The sequence below is a fragment of the Bos mutus genome, chromosome 3 (assembly GCF_027580195.1).
Source record: "Bos mutus isolate GX-2022 chromosome 3, NWIPB_WYAK_1.1, whole genome shotgun sequence".
NCBI classification, from domain to species: domain Eukaryota; kingdom Metazoa; phylum Chordata; class Mammalia; order Artiodactyla; family Bovidae; genus Bos; species Bos mutus.
In genome coordinates, this window is record NC_091619.1 from 32,502,856 (window position 1) to 32,525,833 (window position 22,978).

The 22,978-nt window shown below is 41.2% G+C and overlaps 1 protein-coding gene across 4 annotated transcripts in view; it reads left to right on the forward strand.

Moving 5' to 3' along the window:
• Window positions 1-2,726: 2,726 nt before the first annotated feature.
• The window catches only part of SORT1 (sortilin 1), a 66,788-nt gene continuing 46,536 nt past the window's right edge, over window positions 2,727-22,978 (forward strand). For 2 of the 4 annotated variants that reach the window (XM_070367541.1, XM_070367542.1), the window contains exon 1: window positions 2,727-3,097. In XM_070367541.1, the coding sequence (XP_070223642.1) occupies window positions 2,789-3,097 (309 nt within the window). In that variant the 5' untranslated portion in view covers window positions 2,727-2,788. The remainder of the gene's footprint in view (window positions 3,098-22,978) is intronic. The other 2 variants (XM_070367544.1, XM_070367543.1) reach the window with 2 other exon arrangements.

Here is a 22,978-nt window from a genome sequence, read left to right on the forward strand (position 1 = left end):
TATTTCTAGGAAATTTTACTCTATTAAAATTCTGATTATTTGAATACGCTGAATTCATATTAAATTCATACCTTTTCCCAGCAGAAAACGTGTCCTTATATACATTTGGAAACTGCAATGATGGGAAACATTTGGGAAAAAAGCTTTGCTTGAGACATACACACATAAAGAAAATAGGGAACTAAAGGTATATTGTCACCAGTGTTCTGGAGACAGTTCTAGTGATATATTAAATATTGCATAATCATGAGATAAGTTTCTCTCACATTCACTTCTTAAATCCTAATAGGAAATGCCATTGAAAAATCATCTCAACTAATATTTATTCAGGTTTAGCAAATTTGAGTACTAAAAATATAGTAAGGTTTTAGGCATTGGAGATAGAGCTGTGGTGTAGGTATGGTCTGTGCTCCAGTGAAGCTTCTAGTAGGGAGAACTAGACAATAAATACCTATTTTAACTCAGTGTAGATGAATGCAGCAATGGACTAAACATGCTTTAGGGAAAGGTGAAGTTGTGTCTTGGAATCACGTATATTATGTAGGGAAGAAAAAAATACTAAGGAATAAAGTAGCTCTCAGCCTCAGCTTATACTGTACAGGTGAAACAAAAGTAATTCCCTTTGTAATCCCAATTACAGAATTATTGGAAGAGATCGACTTCAGTTTTCTGCAGAATTTTAAAATTTCCTTTAAGGTTTTTTTGCGTCTGTTTAAATAGAAGAGACATAATCTTACAAAAAACAATGGTTATGTGATGTGTACCTGCTTTCAATTCATCTTTCTGGTTTAGGATTTATCTTGGAGAATAGTATGGTTTTAGTAATAGGATAAATTTACATATTTTAGTCTTGCAAGTAAGGTAAGATCTTAGCTGTGGTATTTCACAAAGGAGGTCTGACAGTGCAACTTTTATATTTAGTGCCTGTGTCATTAGACGAAAGTGAAATACTAAAATAATTCATTCACTCAAACACTGAGTGCCATATGCCAGGTACCGTGTCCCCAGCGGCTAGTACAGTTTGAAGAAGGCACCATACTCTGTAAGCATATAATGAAAACTGAAAGCAATATATTAAATAACTGCAACGATATAATGAGTTTAAATAGTGGGGTATTTAGTAATTTCTCCAGGAGATGGCACTGTTGAGTTGGCTTTTTTCTTTTCAGGCAGTAAGACAATAGACCTTTCATGTATTGGCCCAAACAAAGAAATATTCCTGTATAGCCTGTCTTCTCTCTCCAGCTAATCACATGCTACTGGAACTGACTGTCTTGTGATCTACTCCCCAGTTGGCATAGATTAAAAAATAATCTGTATTTTAAAAATCTGACACATTGTAGTTAATGGAAAAGAACAAATTGTTCACCAGTTTTCATGGAGCTTTATCTTGTCAGTTCAGTAGCTGAGAACTTGGAAGACTATTCCAGTGATTTTACCTTTCAAAATTATGTTTTCACTTGTCACATCTTACTATGGTTGTTCTGGCAAAATGTAAATTTGTAAACATTAAAGTAGTAAATTTTTGTTTACAAATTAACATGACTAGAGGATTTTAATGTAACACGGGTTGGGGCACTGCACCATTCATTTTGCTCTACAATATCATTTGGGTTTACCTGCAGTAATTATTAAGAGTAATTTTTAGTGACTTTATTTGGGTGTAATGTTTTGTATATTTTGTGTCTGTTCCCTATTTTACAGAACAACTTCTGGCATTCTGAAGGGATGGAGTCAGTAAGGAGAAAATCCAGAACTGGTTTTACCTGCACTACATGTTCCAGAATAGTTACATGTGCAGTTTCTGCGATAAAGGCAACAGCTTAGGGATTTTATTTATTGGAGGCAGGATGCTAAATTAGGGGATATCATATATTGAAAATCAAACTTGTGCTGTGCACTCACTGCAGGGTTAAAGTACTTTGATAAAGATAAATGTGCATTTACGCAATAATGTCTAAAGTAGGCACTGGGCAATTATATTGCACCCTTTTACCTGCATTGCACCCTTTTACCTGCCCCAACATCTACTTTCTAACTCCAGGAAAACCAATAAGCAATTCCTGTTTTGGCCTAACTCCCTACCTAAATGGAAGATGAGTGAGAAGAGATTTCACCAGGCTTGCGTGAGTCACGGATGTCCTGATGTCTATGTGCCTCACAAGACTCAGCCCACACAATTCGCATTCACTTTTGTCAGCAAGGCGGCTGCTGCAGTAGACAATGGACGCTCCAAAGTGCGGGGGTTAAAAACCAGAAGCACCGGTTCATGAAGGAGCCCCCTTTTCCAGATAAGCGAGCTCAGGGATTCTCTGAGAAAATTTTCCAGGCGCTGCCGCAACCCAAAGGAATTTTAGGGGTGTCTCTGGGGGAGAAGAGGTGACCAACCCAGCCCCAACTTGAGGGTGCCAGAGAGAGTAGTGGGGGGTCGGGACGCCACGGAGCGGGGGACATTCTTGTGAAGGAAGGAAGCTCCTCTTAACTCTGGAAGCCGGGCCTTGGAGACGCGGGGCGAGCGGGGGATGACCTCAACCGTCTCTGCCACGTTCCAGCCAATCAGTCCCGCATCTTGGCATCCGAATCCAGGACCCCCGAAGCCGGAGGCGACGCGAGCCAATGAGCAGTGGGCCGGGGAAGAAGGACAAGCGGCCAGCCTATGGGGGCGGAGAGGCCCGGCTCCGCGTATCCAAGGAGCGCCGGGCTCCGGCTCGGGGGTGTGGCGCGGCGCCTGCGGGGGTGGGCGGGAGCGCCCGGCTGCAGGTGTCCGCGGCGTAGGCATTCGGCGGCGATGGAGCGGCCCGGGGGAGCAGCGGACAGCCTCTCGCGCTGGCCCCACGGCCTCGGCCTTCTTCTCTTCCTCCTCCAGCTGCTGCCGCCGGCGACACTCGGCCAGGACCGGCTGGACGCGCCGCCGCCGCCCGCTGCGCCGCTGTCGCGCTGGTCCGGCCCCGTCGGGGTAAGCTGGGGGCTGCGCGCGGCCGCGCCCGGGGGCCCGGCTCCCCGCGGCGGCCGTTGGCGCCGCAGCGCGCCCGGCGAGGACGAAGACTGCGGCGGGGTCCAGGACTTCGTTAGCAGGCTGGCTAACAACACACACCAGGTGAGCGGGCGCCAGGTCCGGCCACCTCCCGGACTGCGAGGTACCGACCCTCGTACCCCCAGAGGCCCGCCCGCCAGGCCCGCGCAACCGGCCGCTCTTTCTCTGTCCGCGCGCCTCGCGTCCCCGAGGAAGAGACCCCGGCCGCGCGGCGCCCGCGCTCACCCGGCCGCGGCCCCGAAACTGCGGCTGCAGGAGGGCCGAGTCGGGCCGAGGGAACGACCCTCGGTTGTCGCGGCCCAGGAGGCGGCTGTGTTTCGTCACAGGGGAGGCCGGCTTAGACTTTCACAGCATTCTTTTTTTTTTTTTTTCTTCCTAAGTTGTCAAAATCTATCGAGCGTTGTTGTTTTCCGTCTGTATGAATAATTAGGATCGAGTAACGCTATCCCCCACGAGGAAGCTGCAGGAGTTAATTACCTTTTAAGTGGTTGGAGAAGTTGGGGCTGCGCAGAAGCAAAGGTGTGCCTTCGTGGGGTCAGTACTTCCAGGGTCGGTCGCTGGTGTTCAGAAGTACCAAAGCAATTATTAGGCTCCTATGTGTGTTTTAATAGCTAAAGGAACAAGGTTGTCTGTGGGATTACAGTGTGTGATCTGTCTTACGCCTTCAATTTGGTCTTCTGTCTTGGTATTGGACTCTAACCAGGATGTCTTGACACTGTTTTAACAATGGTTTTCGATGGTGAAGAAACACTGCAGAGATTCTCCTTTGAGCCAGGTCTTAGACGAAAACTTTAGAAATTGTGGCAGTTCTGTCTCTGGGGATAAGCATCTCAACCTTTGCACACTACTGGATTGACAGTAGTCAGTGTCCTGGCTACTTGCTCTAGTGCAACCTGGGCATCTTCCTCGTATTTTTTCTAGAACTAACGATTTATTTGTTGCATAATGTCTTTTCAGTTCAGTGCATTTTCTCCGTTATATCTCTTCCTCTTTCAGAGAGAGCCGCAGTGAGGGGACAGAGGTGAGTGGCTGACTGCACTTGTCTTTGTAGAACCACATTCTGTACCAGCCCAACTTCAGCCTCCCCTTGATCTTTCTTCCTCTGCTTGGACTAGTAATCTGTGCAGAATTCTTTGTTCTGGGGACCCAGGGCAATTTCAGCCAAAGCACAAGTAGTCTGGGAAAACTCTTGCTAAATGCAGTCCAAACAACAGCTGTAAAAAGGTGGCCAAGCTAATGCTGACCTGTGGGACAGGTTGGATGCACATAAGGCAGGATGAGAACTGGGAAGTCTTCCTGTTTGACAAGGAAAAGAAAAATGTTATAGACTTCCATCTCACAGTGGGGAGTGTAGAAAGGCTTTACAACACCAGTGCCTAATTTATAACGGGACCACTTCCTTCCTTGAGCCAGCCAGACACAACATTCTTACTCCAGACACAGCATTCTTACTCCATATTTGGCTTCTTCTCTTGCTGATTGACCTACCTTTAGGACCTGCTGCTGCTCCTGGATTTATTCTTTTCGTCAGAGTCTTCCCTGGTTGGTTTGAATTGATATGTCATTTGTAATATATTGGTTTCTAAAGCAAGAGGTTGAAAAAAAAAAAAACTGGCTCAGGAGGTGCTTAGGCCAGATCTATCAAGAGCAGATCTGAAATCTCATTCTTTGAGGTCTCTCTCTCTATATATATATATGTTTTTTTATTCCCCCTTTCTTTCATTTTATTTAGCTACTCTTTCCAGTGATGTTTTTAAAAAATTGCTTTTTAAGTCTTCTTTCAGTGACCTTCTTTAAGAGAACTATTTTTGCATTTCTTAATTGTCTACAGTTTCTTCAGAGATCCCATCTTTTTTATAGCATGTATATGTAAGTGGAGCCACTGTTAATAATAATCACCTTAGAAACAGTTGAATACAGCAGTTCTTAGCAGTGCACCCACCTTAACCAAGAGTTGTTATGTAGTGGTTTCTTCTGCTTTGCAATTCTGTATTTTTAAAAGTCATAATGAATCATCCTGAAACTCTGTTGAAGAGATCCTGTTGTGAGAGCCTTTATAGACAGTGTGAAATAAATGTATCAGCATGACTGAACAACTTTCTAACTTTCTATTAGAAATATTGTATACTTTGTACAACTGGGAAAGTGCCATTTAGAATAGTTTTTCGTAAGATAACAGGGTTCAGTTCCTAAGAAGAATCAAAAGTTCCTGGTTCTCTTCTTCCTTGTTATAGGGATAACCTGCTGTTCATGTCAAGCCTCCTTCATGTAATCAATGTAGGTGAATATCTTCCACTGTCCAAGATGTGTTAGATATTGGAGGTGCCAAGATACAAAGAGAGAGAATTCAAACTGGAGAACGAAAAGCCTCAAAGCTTTTAGCATATCTCCTAGACCTGTTCCTGTGGCCTGTTTAGCTTTGTGAGACTATGCTGGGGTTTAATCTTTAGAAAGCAAAGTAGAACTAAAGCATGAGAGTGCTTTTATATTCTTCAAGTTTTAGAAGACCTTGTGCTGTAATGACCTATATAGACTTGGTCTCTTCAGTCATGAAATCCAGCAACTAAGTGTGTGTGTGTATTTATAAATGCTTTTCTTCTTAGACTCAATAAATAACCTTCCTTTTGCCTTTAACCCCGAACTCTTTTCATGACACACTTTTAACTGATTCTTTCCTTTAAATGCTTAGAGTGTTCATGACATGTATAACCTTTGTGCAAGAGAGAAGTTGAACAAGCCTAGACGATTTTATTAATGTTGGTTGCTAAGTTGGATTGCTTCAAAACATTCCTTCTATAAGCACCCCTTTGAGGTTAGGCCTGAAACTGTGTCTTAAAGAAACAGATGAAATGCCTTGGCCAGAGTTATGGCGGTGGCTGACATAATTTCCTTACTTCTCGTTCCTGAGTTCAGACCATTTGACAATTTCCTTAAAACTTTTAACACTTAGGATTAATAAAGCCAGGAACTGTGGTTCATTCTCTGTCCTTCTGTTCCTGTCATTAACTGTTTCTTTACATGTAACTTCACAACTTCTACCCCAACATCAAAGCGTCTGGTTTCTTAAATAAAACAGGCCCTGTGGTGAGGCCCTGTTGTATGGGGTGTCAGTTCTGAGAAGAATGTGTGTGTTTGTTTGCTGGTGTTGGCAGGACTCAGTCCAGGCTGACAGGACTGAATGTGCCTGTTGGAGGCTTTACGGAGTGACTGCTCATAGCCTGTTGCGGATCTTTGTCACACCCAGAAATCTGAAGGTCAGTGCCTTTAACTGCCCTGAAACTTTCTAACTGCCTCTTTTATTGCAGTACCCAGCCCTCTCCTTATACTGCCTTCCCCAGCACTCCCACCTTCAGCCTCTAGTTAATCTTCTCTTGAGCCCTGTTTCATCCATTCGTTTTGAGGTCAAGGAATAGGAATTCTCTAGGCTCTCCTTCCTGGTCCTGATTGAGCAGAATGAGCAAAATCCTGTTGAGGACTCTGCACCCATACAGTGTATCCATCGGACCTGTAACCCCTAGGAGATGTTCAAATGACTTCTGTGTCTGGGATTTCAGTTAGCAGTATCAGCCAAGTTGATGAAGTATACTTATCTGGGGAAGGGTTAGTTATCATCTGAGGTTTGGTTAAGGTGAGGGTAGAGAGCTAGCCACGTAGAATAAATGGCTCAAAGGGGATCAGATCAGATCAGTAGGGTAACAATTAGGTAAGTTCTCTGCTGACTCAAATATTTGGCTCTGCTCATAGTGATTTTTAATTAGAAAATTAAAAACACTGGTTAGTTTCTACTGGCAATTTTCTTTTTATAATGGTGATAATAATAGGCTCCTCATCCTGCTGTTTTGATCAGATATTTTGTGTTAGGTTCACAGAAGCGGTTAACAGCCTCTTTTGCACTCTGTTGATTTCAAATCAACTCTTGCCAGTAAACGTTGGGTTCTCAGTGAGTGACTACAGAGACTGTGCCCCACAACTTTGCCCTAGTTGGCCCGTTACTCTCTTGTGATCCTCAAAGAAAAGGCAGTGCTTAATACTGAGTTGTAGAGATCAGATCAGGAGAGTCACATTTCCTCTTCCTCCTCCCTTCCTACTCCTCAAAGTTCTCTCCTCAGAAAGTGGACTGTGCCTTGAGATTGGAGAAATGAAGTACAGATGTTTTATACAATTAGAAGCTAAGTTAGACCAGAAGTTAAGGTAGACCAGATATCAAATTTGACATGTAACTAAAAATACAGCCTTTTTAGCAAAAGGCTGTGTGTCAGTGGCTCAAAAAATATTATAAAACAGATACTGCATTTGTAAATTTCTAAAAAAAAAAAAAAATTTTTTTTAATTATCTCTTTATTTTTTTCTAACCAGTGTTTCTATTGTATCTTATACTCTTTTTTAAACACTTAGTGAAAAACTTGTTCTTCCCACTGTCTTTCTGGCCTCACTGATCTGTATGTAGGTGGTTCTGAGGAGTAATGGGGCTTGAGGAACAAATTGGTCAATTTCAGTCTGTTCTAGGCAGGTGTTTTTAGTGTTTTTTTTTTTTCCTTCTGACACTGTAATGGTGACTATAGTCAAGGTTGGGTTAGTAGTATATGGCTTTGAGCTAGCTGGCTTGGATGAATCTTCATGATAGACTCTTCATGCTTGTAGAGGCTGTTAGGTGAATGCTGGACATATGGAGGTGTTTTGCTTGTTTTTTCTTTCCTTTTTTTTAAGATTGGAGCTATTTTTCCTTCTCTGTTCTCAACCCCAGTCTCAGGAAACCATAGCAAAGACAGAATCTTCCATTCAGAGCCCGTGGTGTTTTGCTGAGAAAGTTTTCTATGAATGTAATTTATTTTCTGTTTTGCATTTCAATATCTGGCCCTCAACTTCTCATCTACAACATGAGAAGTTTTGGACTAGATTGAAAATGTTTAATAAGTTCTGTGATTCATATAGAAGAAGAGGAGGCCAGAGGTTGTGATCACAAATGTTTATTGGTTGATTCCAAGTTTAGAAGCAAATTGTGGCTGTTCTGCTACCCATTTGAACTTGAACATGGCCTGGATTTCACATCTGGGGTAATTTGTTACCACTTCCAGAGCTTGCTTCAATGAAATACGAGTGTTCTTAAAGATAATGGACGTATTTTTGTCCATATATTTATGAGAAATTTAACTCTTATTTGGGCAAAAATACTTTATTGTTCCTTGTTGATTGGAAAAAATCTAATGTTAATCAAAGCTACTAGCCTGGATAGTCCAAAAGAAAACCAAATAGATACCTAACAGTAAATTTGTTTTCCTTTTCCTTCCCTATAATACTCTACCAAAAATGAGGCTTTTTTTTTTCTTTTTGTTATGGCTGCTTGTGTGTTTGAAAATAGATGGTCAGCCTCCCATAAATATACTCAGCCCTGTGCTAGTTAGAAACTTAATGTGTGATTAATTGACTTGATTTAGATTTCTTCTTCATTGGAAGAAAATGTATGTTTTTTTCCTTCTAGGGCTTATGTATCTCTCATATTTGCTTTTGTTAAGAGTTTTGCTCTTTTTACCTGAATGTTCTAAAAAACTAAGTTCTAATGTTGTAGTTGAGCCTATTTGCAAATCTAATTCAACAGTAAGATCACCCTGAAGAGAAATTGAACTGGGAAGGAAATTTTTAACTGACTTTAGTACTTCTCAGATAATTCAGATCAAATGTTTATCTGGTACCTGCTCTTTGTCAAAGGGATTCCCGTCATAAGCATGTTATATACAAAATTCAAAAAAGAAATCTTAATACCCAGACTTCCCTCGTGGCTCAGACAGTAAAGAATCTGCCTGCAATGTGGGAGACCTGGGTTCAGTCCCTGAGTCAGGAAGATCCCCTGGAGGAGGGCATGGCAACCCATTCCAGTATTCTTGCCTGGAGAATGAATCCCCATGGACAGAGGAGCCTGGAAGGCTACAGTCCATGGGGTCACAAACAGTCAGACACGACTAAGTGACTAAGCACAATACTGGATTTGAATCCTGACTCTGCTGTTTGATAGTGTATTGTATGATTATAGATAATCACTTAACTTCTCTGACCTTTATAGTTTTGTTGTTGTTTGTTTGTTTTACTAGAGAGTCAGCTTTAGGATTATTTGGTGAGTCAAATGAGAAGTTTTATCAAAATGTTTGTTAAAAGTAAAGTATTGTGTAGGTATCCTTTTGGAGTTCTGGCCTGTGCAGAAGAAAAGTTAAACATTAAAAAAATCTGTATTGTTGTCATGTTAAGGATTTAGCTGTTCAGTGATGGTTTGCTGAGAGTCTGAAAGAATTTTAGAAGAAGTCATGATGACTGCAATGCAGTAGTCTGGAAAGGCCTCATGGATGAAGAGAGAATCAAGGTGTGGAGGAAATTCTTAGGGAGACCTGTAAAGGCTCGGAGATAGGAGGAAATTCTTAGGGAGACCTGTAAAGGCTTGGAGATAGGGAAGTCCACGATATGCTCAAGGGATGATCAGCAGAGACTTTCTTTTAGGAAGTAGTTGATGAGTATGAATAAGGTTTCCGGAAAAACCTAGTTAAAAAGATAGCTCATTGTAAGGGAAGGAAAGAAACAGGAAGTACAGGGAGGGAGTCTGCTAATGGTACTTACTGGGGAAAGTATTTTAACAGTTAGTGGTTGACAGGAGGCTGCTGCTGCTGCTGCATCGCTTCAGTCGTGTCCGACTCTGTGCGACCCCAGAGACGGCAGCCCACCAAGCTTCCCGTCCCTGGGATTCTCCAGGCAAGAACACTGGAGTGGGTTGCCATTTTCTTCTCCAATGCATGAAAATGAAAAGTGAAAATGAAGTCGCTCAGTCGTGTCCGACTCTAGTGACCCAATGGACTGCAGCCTACCAGGCTCCTCCGTCCATGGGATTTTCTAGGCAAATCAGGAGGCTAGACAGGAGGCTAGAGCTAGATAAACCAGAGGTGGAAATGGAGAGCCAAGAAGAGTTATCCTTTTAGAGGTCGACCATTCTCTGTGGTCTTGGAAGAGTATGTCCAGCCTGGAACAGGACAGAGGGCAAGGCGGACCATCTTTTGTCCTTGAAGTGCTCAAGGTTTCAAGGAACACTTCAGGACTCCTGGACCTTATTGAAGGGGGAAGTGAGCCCAGGGATGAGAAGTTCAGGAGCTAGAAGACAATGAAGGCTGTGAACGGATTTTTCTGAACATCTGTCAACAAGGATAAAATTGAACTCTTGCTGATAATGTGCTTAACAGTTTGAATCATAGATTGTTAGGCTGATTAGCTGGTCAGTTCTCTTACCAATGAGGCTAAATAACTTGCTTACAGGCCAAGAGCTGGTGTAGAACATGTATGTCCTGTGGCGCTGCATTTGGAAGGTTGCATAGAGATATTTTAAGTCAATTCATTTGCTTTAAAGGTAAGGCAAGATTATAGACTCTGGCTGTAAGTCATGTAGTTATGAATTCCTCTCTGCTCCTTAAGGTCATAGTTCCCTTAACAGAGCTCAATTAGCCTTTCTAAGCCTCAACTCCCCATCATGTAAAATGGGAGTATTATCATAAGACTTTGAAGAGAAAACATTTTGAAAACCTTGAATCCTACCATGTATGTAGGATTTATGTAATTTCTTAGTAATCCTGTTGATCTGTTTCTGTGTCCATAGAGCCCAATCGTCAGCCAAATGATGCTGGTAAATACCAGCTCCCGAGGAACATGTGCATAAAAGGAGACAGATGCGGCATAAAAGTATTTGGTTTCATTACTTTGCAGGGTTGAGTGACAGCCTTGGGCGGGGGTGGCAAGAATGAGAGTGAGTCAAGATTGGCAGAAGTGTAAGAAGCATATGTGTTCTTTTTTTTTTAAGCTTCATGATTACAGCAAAATTTAACTTGTTAATATGAGTGATACTAACAAGTAATATTAATTTGAGTCCACTCCAGTGTTCTTGCCTGGAGAATCCCAGGGACGGGGGAGCCTGGTGGGCCACCGTCTATGGGGTCACACAGAGTTGGACACGATTGAAGTGACTTAGCAGCAGCAGCAGCAGCAGGTGGTGATTAGGAAGGAATGTGATCTCAGGTTAGACCTAGATTCAAAGTTTAGTGGTGACCAGGGAGAGATGAATCTTAATGAACCTTAGTTTTTTCATCTATAAAATGGATATACTAATACCTACCTCCTTAAGGTCCTTGTGAAGATTAAATACCTACCTCTTAAGATTCTTGTGAAGATTAATTAGGGTTTGGTGTGTATTCATCCTTTATTAAAGGTATTTTATGATGATTATCTTCACACAGCTTCTAATGGATTACTAGTTAGATGCTCAGATATTTGTGTATGCACTTAAAATTTTTTTTCATAGCTGAAATATTCCAGGAGAATGAGTATGGTTACTCACAAGAACCAAATCTGGATTAAGGAGTACATTCTACTTATGTTCTTGGACTTGGAGTTTAAAAAAAACTGGGTCTGATAAGGTAAAGACTGTCTATCCAAAGTGTCTGTTTTTTTAATTTTATTTATTTTTAATTGGAGGATAATTGCTTTACAGTGTTGTGTTGGCTTCTGCCATACACCAGCATGAATCAGCCATAGGTGTAAAACTGCATAATAAACCTAAAGCTTGGGGCTTCCCTGGTGGCTCAGTGGTGAAAAATCTGCCTGCCTGCCAATGCAGGAAACATGGGTTCAATCTCTGGTCCAGAAAGAGCCCACATGCCTCAGAGCAGCTAAGTCCATGTGCCTCAACCATTGAACCTGTCCCCTAGAGCCTGGGAGCCACACCTGCTGAGCCCAGGTCTCACAGTTACTGAAGCCCGCGTGTCCTAGAGCCTGTGCCCCGCAATAAGAGAAGCCACATATTGAAAAGCCCTTGCACCACAACCAGAGTAGTCCCTGCTCTCCACAACTAGAGAAAGCCCATACAGCAACGAAGACCCAGCACAACAAAAATAAATGTGTATAAAACCTAAAGCTTAGTGAAGGAGAAGAGAAATATCACTGAACGATTTTTTATTACGTGCGTATCTCTTTAAAGTAGCATTGCACCACTTCCTGGCCTACATTAACTCTCCGCTCTGGTTGAAGTTGCGTCCTCACCAGTCGCTGTAGCTTGCCGTGTGCTCCGTTGCTTCTTGTCTTTGTTCTCATGGCATTCCTCCTGTCTGCCTTTCTAGCTCTGCTTGGTGTTTTCTGTTCTCTCCTATGGCACTTAACAGCACTATGTAATCGAGCACTTTACTGTAGCATTCAATTTTGTATTTACTTTCATTTATCCCATTGGTATTCTCCAGATTATAGACTTCTTAAAGATAGTACAAGCATGCCCCTTAACTTCACCCTTTGCCTCACACAGTGCTAGAGAAAGAGTAGTCAGCAAATGCTCAGTCTGGACTCAGCAAACACTTGCATTCTTGCTCTGCCCCTTGTCAGGTGTGTAGCTTTGAGCAAATTACTTAGCCTCTCTGAACTTCCTTCATCTATAAAGTAGCAGTGATGCTTTATGTATCATGAGTGCTCAATAAGGGTCAATATTATTATTATTCTTTAATTCAGCCATTTTTTATTGAGCACCTACCACATGTTAGGCCTTGTATTGGGTCCTGGGAACTGATACAGAGCACAACAGACAAGATCCCTGCCTTTATGGACCAGTAGACAAAATAGACATTAAACAAATATGTAGTTATAAATACAGTAAGTACCAAGAAGGAAAAAAGCAACTGATAGAGCTCCTGAGAAATTATTTAAGCTGGTGCTTAAAGATGAACAGAATTTTTCCTGTAGGAGTGTCCCAGGCAGAGAGAACAACATGCTCACAGATGTGGGGCTAAAAAGAGCATAATGCCTCCAAAAATCTGGAGGAAGGCCCGTGTGGTTGTTGCAGAGAGAGTCAGGGGCTGGCCTCCACACCCTGTCGGGAGCCATGAGCTTTTATGGTTCAGTTAGCTGGCAACTGGTGAAGACCCTTTCATCACTTTCTTTTCTTTGAAATGAGACTAAGATGTAAAAATTAAATCCTAAGAGTTTTGAAATTTAACTGATTTATTAGGCATGAATAGAAATGAATTATCCCATGAAAATGAATTTTTCAATAACTGTGCCTACCCTTTTAAGTGCCAAAGTTTTTGTTGTTTGTTTTTTAATGAATATCTTTCTAAAATACTTCTCGGCTTCCTTGGTCAACTGTATGATCTTGGATCATTAAGGAGATTAAATTATGCTGTACCACGACTCACATTATTTTAACGTGGTGTGGCACTAATACCCTCAAGGTCCGCTGAGATTTGCGGGGCTATTTTCACCCATTTCGAATGGCCCAGATTTATAAACTTAGTGAAATGGTCTGCCTTGCTGAAGTTTACTCTTTTTTTCCTATAAAAATGATGGTCCCCTTTCAAGATCCTGTTCCTTCTTACTGTTGTTCCTGTCTCTAGAAACACTGTCCCCTAAATTTAACTTCTATAAACTAAAAAATTTTACTTAGCTTAATTTTACTTCTGTAAGATGCTTCTGTAAACTAAGAAAACAGGTTACTAATTTTAGACAGTGTAACAGGTTTAGCAAGCTGATTTGGCGTGATGGTCTGAAGGCTTCTCTTAGTGGTCAAGTCTGTAGGTTTTTACTGCATGGACAGTGGCGTCAGAGGTCTCTCTCCCTTGGTTCCTTTCAGTGGGTGCCCAGGTTGTTGAGTTTTCTAGATACGGGATTATTGTTGCCCTTTCTTGTTGACACTAGACTATTGTGGAGCAAGGAGCTGATTTTTTTTTTCCCAAACGAAGACAGAGCAGTGGAAAAGCAAACTGAGTTGTGAAATTATCGATGAGTCATAGAATATTAAAGCTTACAAGAATTAGAAATGTTGTTGTTCCAGCTTCGTCACCTTGGTGGTGAAGTGAGGTTGCACTGCTCAGATTCACAGAGCTATTGGCAGAGGCAGAAATAAAATTCCAGTTGACCAGGTATTAAGCCAGTGCTCTCTCTTTATCATCCAGCCTCACAGGAAACTGAATAATTGAATAGATTTGCAAGCTTGTATGCTGTTTTATGTTTAGCCCTTTTATTTCTAAGGATAGTCTCCAGGAGAACTGGAACGTTTGTGATCTTATTTTTGGCTCATGTTGTGTGATCCTAGCAGTGCCTTATTTAATAGAACTGTATTCTGTTAAGGTTTTCTTCCTGCCCGCAGGAGCTTTGCCCAGTTTGTCCCAGACCTCTCTTATACATCACTATGTCCTGTCTGTCCCTGTGTTTCCTGGTTGGGTTTGGAAGCCTGAACCTTCAACTCTCAGCCTTTATGGAGTCACCAGTGCCTTGTTACTTCATTTGACTCTCATTATTCCAGTGAGTGAAGGAGCATAATATAGTTTTATTCCTGAGGAAATATAATAGATGCCCAAGAGAGAAAATGATTTGTGCCTGCTTTCCCAACCAGCTAGTTACTAGACCAGGTTTTAACACTCTTTTGCAGTTTTATTTTCAGTGACAGGTTGTCTTCTGTAGGTTGAATATCTTGCATGTTCAGTCTTCATTTTTAGACTTCTGTTAAGTGTGTTCACAGAGTACAAACTTCACGAGCACAGAGTGTGTGTTATCACTGCTGTGTCCCCAGTGCCCGAAAAAGGGTCTGGCATGTGGTAGGCAAGCAGATTTTTTGTGGAAAGAAGGCATGTGTGTGAAGGGTGACATCATTCACTCCCTGTTTATTTGCCAGAGAAGCTGCTCCTGATGGCCCGTCGGGTCATCTGCAAGTGACTTTTAAACTGGGTCCCCCCATGTGAAACTGACCCAGGCTCAGTTGTGTTGTTGTGAGTTCTTTGAGTATTTTACTTTCAATTGGGTGTATAACTAAAGATAGACAAAGATTTCTCATTACCAAGTTTTTTTTTTCCAAGCTACAGTGACTCTTGGGACCAACTGTGAGTTCTCCTAGCCATAGCAACAGTAATTTAATTAGGCTTCTAGTTTAATTAGATGTGAAGACAAAGTTATTTCTGTGAAGAATGTTGTGTTTTGTGGCCTTTATTTTTTTCCAGATGAAACTGAAAAAAAATTTTTTTTTAATTTTAGTTACTCAGTCATGTCCGACTCTTTGCGACCCCATGGACTGTAGCCCGCCAGGCTCCTCTGTCCATGGGGACTCTCCAGGCAAGGATACTGGAGTGGGTTGCTGTGCCCTCCTCCAGGGGATCTTCCCAACCCAGGGATTGAACCCAGGTCTCCTGCATTGCAGGCAGATTCTTTACCACTGAGCCACCAGGGAAGACCAAGATGGAACTAGGGATGAGCCAGATGAGCGTAGAAATGGACATTTGTGTTCATTCATGGTCTCTTAAATGTGTGAACCTCAAGCTTTTAAATGGTGGGCATTAAATGTGTGTATGAGTCTTGCATTATCCAATGTCAAGGTGAATGTATTTCAGAAAGCTGTCACCGACTTTCTGACCTAATGAGTCCCTGGAAGCCCACTTGGTTGTCAACACCATCAGTGACTCCCTCTACCCAGAGCTCCCCTGCTGGGGTCAGTTATGGCTGTCAGCACCACCCGGGACACTGACCATCCTGGTCCCTTCAGCAGATGATGCGGTGGGGAGCAAGCCAGCCACTCCGCAGAAACTGGGAGGAAGAAACATCACCATAAGTTCTGCCAACAAAAGGTGCTTTCTGTTAGTATTTAGAAGAAGTTGCTTTTAACCATAAACATAAACACACAATTTTACCTGCTATTCTGTAAATCTGCTTTTTACTCAACATGTTTTGAACCTTTCAAAGTCAGTAAACACCTGAACATTTTCAGTGACACCTGGTATATATTGTTTTATTGCCTGAGATAACTTACTTAACAGAGCGTCAGTTCTTCATCTAGAATATACAGATATAGTAATATGGGGTTGTTACGTGGATTAAATGATAATGTGTGTAAGGCTTGAACACAGTAGATGGCCTGCAGGATGTAGTGAACATGCAGGTGTGTAACGTCCTCTCTGAAGATGTGTAATTATCCCCTGGTGATAAATTCCTCAGTGGGATTGCTTGAGTCATGTGGTTGGGACATTTTCAGTTGATTCACGTCACCAAATCGCTCTCCAGAAAAGTTAACAGCGGTTTATATACTCCACTCCCACCCACGGTGCACACAGGCGCTCTGGTCTCCACTTCTCCCTGGATGCCTGTTGTCAAGCTTTTCCAAAAGGTGGAAAATGTTATCACATTCTTTTTCTCTGATTACTAGTGAGATTGAATAACTTTTCAAACGTTATTGGTCATTTCTGTGTCCGTTTGTGAATTGCTTGTTTGTGTCTTTTACCTATTTTCTTTTGAGGCCTTTGTCTTTCTCTTATTGACCTGAACACTGTATATTAACCCTTTGTTGTGTTGCAGATAGTTTTTCCAGTTTTGTTCCAACTTTATGTTCAATATTTTGCTATTAATTTTTTATATAGTCAAAGTAATTGATATATTAAGGGTTCTGGCTTTTGTATCATTTTTGAAATGGCCTTCTCGTTCTAAGTTTGTAAAAATATTCACTCATACTTCTAGGATTTTTGTGGCTTAACTTTTTGTGTTTCAATCTTTGGTCTATGTGGAATTTAGTTTGGAGTGGGGAGGGGTGGTAGGAAGGAAGTTAGGAATCCAGTTTTTTTTTTTCCAAATAGCTAGCTTTACCAACTCTTTTTTACCAATGATTTGAAATGCCTGCTTTATCATACATTAAAAGAAACTTTGTCTAGTCTTGACCTTTGTTTTGTTCTATTGCTCTGTCTTGTCTATTCCTGTGCCAGTAACTGTGCTATGAGATTAATAAATCTCTCACTGGATGTGGCCAAGTTTCATGCTCATCTGCTCCTGATTGGATCAAGCTGACATTTTACATAAGTAGTCTTAAATTTCTTGGTTTCTGAGCTTTCTATGATAGGGTATGATTATGTAATCTGAACTACTGTATTTACTCTGTGGTCCCTCTGGATGCTGGTTTTGGATCGCTAATCACACAAACAGCATGTTTACATGGTTTCCCTTAACTCTGACTTGCTTCTAGAACCTACATTTGGCTGGCTGTTTAGCAATATGTAGTGGCCAGATCGTGTTGTCTTTCTGCTAAATAAGCTACCTCTTAGGCATACTGCACTGGGGCAGCACAACTATTGTTTATCAGAAACAAAACAGGCCTCAACTCTGCCACCTTTTCCATTTCAGTTGTCGTGTATGCAGCTAATACATAACATCTTTTTTTGTAACAGCGCTTGAGGTAGATCCTCTCCCTGCTGTTGGCTGGACTCCTCAACTCCTGAATGTTGTTGTGTATTTATTATTTTCATATTGTAGGATGTTCATTGGAAATACTGTGTCGGAGGTTTGGGGTTTTCTGTTCCTAAAGGGCTTATTCTGCCTTGTGGTTCTTTCTATCCACAGAACTTTGTCCTCTGCTCTTATTTCTCTTATTCATCTTACTTTGCCTTGATTAGAGCAGTTGAACCATAACTTATTAGTTGGTTATGTTCTGCTGTATATACCGCTGGAAACCTTCCTTATGTGAGTAAGTGATCCTGTGGCGGCGTGTCAGTTTTCTTTGGGTGTTTCAAGAAGTAATTTTCTTTTCACACACATTTCCTTTTCTCTGTTTTCATTATCCTTTCATTCCCACCATAACTGTGTTTATCCTGATCTTGAAGTTCTTATTTAACAAGTATTTGATATACTGTATTCTCAGCACTTTACTAGTTGGTGAAATCAATGTGTTTTATAATATGTTTTAACAGTGTTACCCTTTGAATTTTTTCAAAATACTTGCCTATATCTTCGTGTTTGTTCTGCCTGCACAACCCCCTCTGCCATATCCACTATTATTTATATCTGTTCCCACCTCCGTAAGCTCTCTTTAAATCTCAGTGGACAGACTTTTATTTCTTCATAGTAAAATATTTGAATTTCTCTTCTGTATAGTCTGAGCCACTAGACTATACAGAGGTGGCTTAGATGGTAAAGCGTCTGTCTGCAATGCGGGAGACCCAGGTTCAATCCCCGGGTCGGGAAGATCCCCTGGAGAAGGAAATGGCACCCCACTCCAGTACTCTTGCCTAGAAAAATCCATGGATGGAGGAGCCTGGTGGGCTACAGTCCATGGGGTCGCAAAGAGTCGGACACGACTGAGCAACTTCACTCACTCTGTATAGTCTCCTCCTGGCCATTGCCTCTAAACACTTTGATGTATTTGGGGGAACTTCACCAATTTTTGACTATATGGAGTTGATGGTAACTACAGTGGAAGGAGAGGAATAAGATCACTATTGTACATGTGAACACTCAAGAATACACACTAGTGTTTAATAATGTTTCGGCTGGCAGTAAGGGCATGGGAAGAAACCCTATTTAGCCATTATTTACCGAAATGGTGGAAACCACATTAGAGGAGGGGTTACACACAGGTCTATTTTGGTAGCAGGGGTTTGTGAATAGACTTTTATGGAATTATTCATGGGATACTTAATATCTTGTAAGATCTTGTGCTAGGCCTGACAGGTAATACCAGATCATACTATTTACCATCTAAGAAGTCCCAGCATAATTTGAGAGTACAAGCAACAGTACTTGGAGAGTTCTGTACAAACAGCATCCATAAGAACTGTGCAAAGTAATACCTAAGAAGAGATCATTCAAGCTCTGATAACTAGGAACTAGAATGGTTGGTTTTACATGGAAAAATGGGATTTCAGCTGTCTTTCAGATCTTTTGCACTGGTGTAGTCCCTCTCTTATGGCTGTCAAAAAGAAACACCCACAATATGGGGTGCAACCACTATGAAAACAGTATGGAGTTTCCTCAGAAAACTAAAAATGGAATTGTCATATGATCCAGCATTCTCACTCCTGGGTATATACCAGACAGAACTATAATTTGAGAAGATTCATGCACCCTTGTGTTCATAAGCAGCACTATTTACAATAGCCAAGACATGAAAACAGCCTAAATGTCCATCAGCAGATGCATGGATAAAGAAAATGTATGTGTGCAATGGAATATTGTGTATATGTGTGTTCTTAGTCACTCAGTTGTGTCTGACTCTTTGCAACCCCTGGACTGTAGCCTGCCAGACTCCTCTGTCCACGGGATATTCCAGGCAAGAATACTGGAGTGTGTTGCCATTTCCTCTTCCACGGGATCTTCCTGACCAAGGGATTGAACCTGTGTCTCCTGCATTGGCAGGCAGATGCTTTACCACTGTGCCACCTAGGAAGCCCTAATGGAATATTACTCAGCCATTAAAAAGAATAAAATAATGTCATTTGCAACAACATGGATGGATCTAGAGATTATCGTACTAAGAGAAGTAAGTCAGAAAGAGAAAGACAAATACCATGATATCAATTACATGTGAAATCTAAAATGGGACACAAATGAATATATCTACAAAACAAAAACACACTTACAGATACGGAAAACTGACGTGTGGTTGCCAAGGGACTGCAGGGGAGGGAGGTTGGGAGTTTGAGATTAGCAAATGCAAACTATTGTAGAAGAATGGATAAACAACAAGATTCTACTTTGTATAATGCAGGGAACTGTATTCAATATCCTGTGGATAAACCATTATGAAAAAGAATATATACATGTTTAACTGAGTCACTTTGATGTACAGCAGAAATTAAACTCAACATTGTAAATCAACTATACTTCAATAAAATAAACTTTAAAAAAATCCTGCCAGATAATGGTGAGGACCATTGGAAAAGTTCAGAACAGAACCCTTCTTTAAAACCCGACCTTTTAAAAGGTATTCTCCCTGGGTGTAGATTTCTGTCTTTACAGTTTTTCCCCAGTTCTCTAAAGACTTTGATACACTGATTTGCATTGTTTCTGAAGAGAGATCTTCTATGATTCTTTATTCCTCTGTATGTAATATCATTTTTTCTTCTGGATACTTGTAAGATTTTTATCTATCACCAATTTTGAACAATTGGAACATGATTTGCCCTGGTATAGTTTTCACTGTGTTTCTTAAGCTTGGGGTTTGTGAGGTTCTTGGATCTCTGGGTTTATATTTTTCATTAAATTTGGGGAATCTTTGGTTATAATTTCTTCAATTTTTTCTATTCACACCCTCCACATCTTCCAGACTTCAATTATATATATGTGTGTGTGTGTGTGTGTGTGTGTGTGTGTGTGTGTGTGTGTATTTATTGGTTTATATATAGTTGCTTGAAGTTCTTTAGCTCAGTGATTCTTTGTTAATATTTATATTTTTGGCCTTTTTTTTGCTGTGTTTCTCTTTGGATAGTTTCCACTAGGTATGGCTTCCAGTTTATTAATCTTCTCTTCTGCAATGTCTGATTTCTTGTTAATCCTATTCATTGTAATTTTCATCTAGGGTGTATATTTCTCATCTCTAGAAGTCCAATCTGAGTTTTTTAAAATACTCTTCCATATCTTTAATGCTCATCTTTGCTCAGTCTATTCTCTAGCTTCTTGAGTGAACATCTGGAGTATTATTATAACTTCTAATGTCCTTAATGTTATTATTTGTGTTATTTCTGGGTCAGTTTGATTGATTTTCTCCTCATTATAGGTCCTGTTTTCTTCTTTGCATGTCTGGATTTTTGTTGTTGTTGTTAACTGTTGGACATGGTGAGTTTTATCTGCTTGAGTGCTATATATTTTAATATTCCTGTAAGTATCCTTGAACTTTGTTCTGGGTCATGGTTAGGTTACTTGACAATAGTTTGATCGTTTTCAGTCTTGTTTTTAAGTTTTTTAGGCAAAACTAGAATAGTGTTTGGGTTAACTTTTCTTCATTACCAAGGTAAAACTTTTCTGAGTATTCTATCCAGTTCCTTGTGAAATATGAGGTTTTCTGTATGGTTGTTGGAAACAGGAATTGTTTCTGGTCCTGACTAAGGCCCTGATATTGTTTCCTTCAATTTTTACCCTGGCCTCTGGTAGATTCCTAGCATCCATGTGATGATTAGTACTCAGGAGAAAACTTGGCAGGGTGGTTAGGGAGCCCACATCTGTAGATCTCCACTGTTCTCATTCTGTACAGCTCTCACCTCTGTCACACACTTCACTATGAACTCCAGCCTCTTTGGCTTCCCCAGACTGTCAGCTCATCTCTTCAAAGGAGAAAGACCTCTGGACTCTGCCTTGTCTCCCCTTCCCTGTACCATGGCCTGAAAATTATTTCAGGACAGTACACTAGGGCAGATGTAGGCCATCGTTTGCTGCTTCTCTTTCAGGGATCATTGTCCTTCATTGCCAAAAGTCCAGTGTCTTGAAACCTCTGTTTTATGTATTCTGTGTTGGTTTTTATTTTATTTTATTTTTAGTTGTTTCAGGTGGAAGGTAAATCTGATCCATGTTACTCCATCTTGGCTGGAAACAGAAGTCCTCTCAGAATAGAACTTTGACATTGCATACTCATTTCTGTCTTGAGGAAATTAAGTGGATCTGGCCATATCTTTTCACTCCATATCCTCCCTTTCAGAGCTCTGAAAGTAGTTCTTCTAAGAAATGAATTTAATCTTCATTGTCTTCCATGTGCTATGCTGTTTGTGCCGCGCTCAGTTGCTCCATTATGTCCAACTCTTTCTAGCCCACCAGACTCCTCTGTCCATGGAATTCTCCAGGCAGGAATACTGGAGTGGGTTGCCATGCTCTCCTCCAGGGGATCTTCCCAACTCAGAGATCGAACCCACGTCTCCTGTGTCTCCTGCGTTAGCAGATGGATTCTTTACCACTGTGCCGGCAATAAGGAATCTGCCTGCCAATGCAGGAGACGTGGGTTCAATCCCTGGATCAGGAAGATTCCCTGGAGGAGGAAATGGCAACCCATTCCAGTATTCTTGCCTGGAAAATCCCATGAACAGAGGAGTCTGTAGGCTACAGTCCATGGGGTAGCAAACAGTCAGATACGACTTAGCAGCTGAGCACACTATGCTGTGTATTAGTTGCTAAAATGAACAGGCCTGGTCCCTGTTCATCTGGTCCCTGAACCAGATGGGCTTCAGATCTAATGAGGCAGGCAGGCATGATTCTTGTTGCTATAATTAGAAGTAATACATGTTTTGAAATGTCTAAGATGCTACCACAGTGTAGAATGACATGTATATTTTGTTAAACATGATAAATAAGCAGTAGAATTAATGGCCTTTTGCTGACATTTGTAAATTCTGTCTCCTAACCATGACCAGATTGTCCACACTTCTCCTGGACATCTGTAATCTTCCTGTTAAAGGGGTAGGATTGAGTCTGTGGTCTTGGTTCCCCAATTCTCCTGGATTTGATTCCTTTCCATATGACCTTTTCTTTCTATCTGGGCTTTGGTCTGTTGATAGATCTGATTTCATTATTTTCTTTTATTTACAGCACTATAAGAGTGGTAGAGACTGAAATATAAAAAATTAATTGCATTTTCTCTAGGTGGATGAGTTTTCTCAGTGAGTTTATGCATTTTCAAAAGTAAAATGTAATTGGTTGCTGGGAAGGGAAGACTAAGGGTAGCAGAAGGCCACTATAACAGTTAATGAATTTCACTTCCATTTTCCCAAAGGAACTCTGGATGGTGAATGAGGTCAACTGTACTTTGATTTGTTTGGGTTAAGTTGAGGGTTGCTAGTGTCATCTAATAGTCCTCCTCTTTCTGTGACTGAGCAATAGAAGATATGAGTAATGCCAGTGTGTCTGCTGACTGCGTCAGGTGTGTAGAACATTGCCTGAAAAGTGAAAGCTTGATCAAGCTAGCAAGAGCTCCAGTGATGGAATTTTTCTTTTATCCTAATCAGCTTTTGTGCCCAGAGCCTGTCTTGGAAAGATAGCCTTTGTTTAGATGACTGTTAGCCCGTGCAGTCTGTCTGGTATTTGTGGAAACTCTGGATATCCCTGTTTCTCCTCAAGGAGCTCATTGATGTAATTTCAGACACTGTATCCTCACTCAAGAGAACATGCTGTCTTGCTCTGTGTGGTATCTTAGAAGACGCGCTGCTGTGT